General features: G+C 35.6%; 1 protein-coding gene across 1 annotated transcript; it reads left to right on the top strand.

Moving 5' to 3' along the window:
• Positions 1-1,424: 1,424 nt before the first annotated feature.
• LOC141691466 (uncharacterized protein At4g02000-like) lies at positions 1,425-2,213 on the top strand. The gene has a single exon (XM_074496205.1). It carries the CDS (start codon positions 1,425-1,427, stop codon positions 2,211-2,213), a length of 789 nt encoding a protein of 262 aa, XP_074352306.1.
• The last annotated feature ends 1,437 nt before the right edge of the window (positions 2,214-3,650 follow it).

Below are 3,650 nucleotides of genomic sequence, written 5' to 3'. Positions count from 1 at the left end.
ACATCAAAATATTGCAGCATGTTACCCTTACAAGGTCCAACTTTGAAGTTTGGGTTCTGATACTATTTGTTGGCGTGCAGCGGTTCTTAACTCCATGGTATTATAATATTGTCTGTTTCAAATTAAGTTTACACAAATTTGTATTAAACATGTCCCAAAAAAATTCATAATAAAATTAATTGGCTGGCTTTATATATACTCCATCCGTCCCAATTTATTCGTCATATTTGATTTTTTGTGATCAAATTGACCCAATTTTGGCCGTATATTAAACATCAATCTTTCATTATTGTAAAAAACTGAAAAATACATATTAAAGTAGATTACATGTACTTTCTAATGATATAATTTTTATAAAAAAATTTGATTATATACTATATGAAATTTTTGATCAAAATTGGGTAAATTTGACTAAAAAAACCAAACATAACAGATAAATTGAGATGAAAAGAATATAATTTATTTTTTAATACTGGGTTCATACTGCCCCACAAACAAGCAGATCTACCACGTTTTCCGTGGAAGAAATAAAAACCTAGCTAGGTTCGTTAGCGCTCCCCTTTACTTTTCTTAAAGTCGGTGTTCAAACATCTTTTTAAAGTGCAAGTATACGTATACTAATGTATTTAATATCGTTTTTCTTGTTGACTTTTTCTTCCGTTAATAACAAGATATTAATATAAAGAATTCTTGCAGGTTCTTGCTGGAGCTGGTTACAGTCTTCATGTGCTGGAGTCTCCGATTTCTATTCTAATTTCTTGAGTAAAGCTTTATTAGCTGTATTTTTTTAATAAATTTCTGGAATAAGCTAATAATTAAAAATAAAACATAAACTTTTACCGCCCAGGCTATCAATTGTCTCAAAATTTATGTATACCTTGTTGCAATTAATTATGAACTTTTATACAACTCAATAAGGTATTATTGTGTTGGGAGGTTTCGTGAGTGTATTATTGTATTAGTATATAGGTTTTTATTATGAGTCTATTTATATATGATAAATAGGAAAACTTATAATTTTAACCCAATTTGATTGATGTAGTTGATGTGAATATTGTGGGGTCCATCATTAGTATAAAAAATCAATCAAATTAATATAAAATTATAAATTTTCACATTTATCATGTCATACAAAAATGGTTAGTATATTACTGTCTCTCTACGTGGTTCACAATTGACCTAAAATTTCTTTAATTTGTTTTTCTCCCAATACATGGTCGTCAATTATTTATCGAATGGTATGTTTAGACTATTAAGTGTAGCCCTGTAGGGGTTTTCGAAAGTACTGTAATTTCAAGTTCTCCTTTTAAAGATATGTTTTTTTTTAAAGTCTTGGCCTCTGCCATGGTGAGATAGTCCTTTTGTTCTGAAAAGTTTTTACGTTTAGTTACTTTCTTGATTTATTCTCATTCCTATTAAAAAGCATGGCTTCGTCATCAATGGAGAATATCACTCAGGCCATGAATAATGTTCTGCTAGATGATGAGGAAGGAGGAATAGCAATAATGGATGGAGACGAGGGAGGAATGCAAGATGAGTTTTCTACAGGCAATGCAAGATTATGTTTACTAGGACGGTTTCTAACTGAGGGAGTTCTTGACTTCTCAGCCATGCAACAAACGCTGGCAGCGCTATGGAGACCAGGTAGGGGTGTTTATATTAAGGAGATTGATGTAAACTTATTTTTATTACAATTTTACCATGAAATTGACATAAAAAGAGTTATAGATGGGAGTCCTTGGACATTCAATAGGAAAGTTCTGTTAATCACAAGGCTGCAGGAAGGTGTAAATCTCAGGTGTGTATCCATCAACAGTTTGGATCTGTGGGTTCAAATTCACGACTTACAACCAGGATTTATGTCCGAGAAAGTAAACGAGGAGATTGGTAATCAAGTGGGTAAATTTGTAAGTTCTTGTCCTAGCAATTTTAAGGGTCTCTGGAGGGAATATATGAGAATCAGGGTTACATTGGATATAAATAAACCATTGAAGCGTCGTATGAAGATTCGGAAGTCAGGAAATGAATGGATATGGATTACTTTTAAGTATGAAAATGTTCCAACATTTTGTTTCATTTGTGGTTTGATGGGACACTCTGATAAATTCTGTAGTCGTATCTTTGATACACCTGAAAGCGAAATTACAAGACCATATGGTACGTGGATGAGAGCACCATTTAAACGACATACAAAGATGATCGGAGCAAAATGACTCAGAAACGGAGAAGAAGATTCATCCGGTAAGAAAAGTGCAGGTGGCAATACGGGTAGTGGGGAGAAACCTACTCCTAAAAATCAGGAGATGGGTACGGTTGGAGTGAAAGATGGGAATATGATTATTCAGAATATGGCAGGTGGCGAACTATCAGGAAATTTGAAAACACAATTTGTACAAGTTGGAGGGAATATTTTCACAAATAGCAAGGGAGTCATGATATTGGAAAATAAGAAAAGGAGAACAGAAGTGGGCTTTGAAAATCCAATGGGCCTTAATACATAATTATGTTTAGACTCGGATGGAGAGGATAATATAAGTATGGACCGGGATGCAAATGATGTGTCAAAAAACTTGTTTGGGGCGGGTTCCGGGAAACGGGTCCGCCAGTCTTCATGAGCGTCTTGAGCTGGAATTGCCGCGGACTGGGGACGACATGGGCCTTTCAATTCCTAAAAGAAATAGTCCTTCACCATAAGCCCAACTTTGTGTTCTTATGTGAAACTTTATGTAAAAAGGAAAAAATCGAAAAAGCAAAAAAATATTTAGGTTTTGAAGGTATGTTTGCAGTGGACTGCCAAGGTTAAGGAGGGGGTTTAGCATTTTTATGGAGAAATAAAGATGAGGCTGCTCTGAGTTCTTTCAGCATCAACCATATAGACATGGTAATAACAGTTCATGGATGGAAACAGTTCCGCTTAACAGGTCTATACGGAGAACCAGACAGGTCAAAATGAAGAAGCACATGGGATTTGATTCGTAACATTTCATCCACAAACAGTATTCCTTGGTGCATAGTGGGCGACATGAACAACATATTGCATCAGTCCGAAAAGAAAGGAGGGAGGAGATATCCTTCATGGTTGCTGCAGGGGTTTAGAGAGGTTCCGGATGATTGTAATCTTATGGATATGGAAATGCAGGGATATCAGTACACTTGGGAAAGGGGACGTGGTACCAATGACTAGATTGAAATCCGTTTAGATAGAGCGTTAGTCTCGCGGACCTGGTTGGATACTTTCCAAAATGCAAAGTTATCAAATCTAGATGTGACGACTTCAGATCATACTCCAATTCTTTTGGAGCCAGATATTCCAAAACAAGGGTGAACTCAAAGAGATTTAAGTTCGAAAATGCGTGGCTTCGAGACCCCATGTGTAAGAATATTGTAGCGGAATCTTGGGAGAGACACAAAAACCAAACGTTGCAAGTCAAAATTAAAGAAACTGCATCTATGTTAGCAGATTAGGGGAATGAAATTACTGGCAGTTTTAGACGAAGAATCACACAAAGCAAGAAGATTATCCGGACAGTAAAGGGGCGTAGAGATGATTTTTCTGTCAGTAAGTACAAGGAGGAGAATAAAAATCTAACAGAGATTCTAACTCAGCAAGAAGTCTTTTGGAAGCAACGATCCAAACAGCTATGGCTTAA

This window comes from Apium graveolens, chromosome 10, assembly GCF_009905375.1.
Source record: "Apium graveolens cultivar Ventura chromosome 10, ASM990537v1, whole genome shotgun sequence".
NCBI classification, from domain to species: domain Eukaryota; kingdom Viridiplantae; phylum Streptophyta; class Magnoliopsida; order Apiales; family Apiaceae; genus Apium; species Apium graveolens.
The sequence above is the reverse complement of the archived record's forward strand: the minus strand, read 5'-3'. Positions and strand labels throughout refer to the sequence as shown.

Bases quoted from the DNA above. Each gene is read 5' to 3' on its own strand.
- LOC141691466 (XM_074496205.1), top strand. From the start codon at position 1,425: ATGGCTTCGTCATCAATGGAGAATATCACTCAGGCCATGAATAATGTT.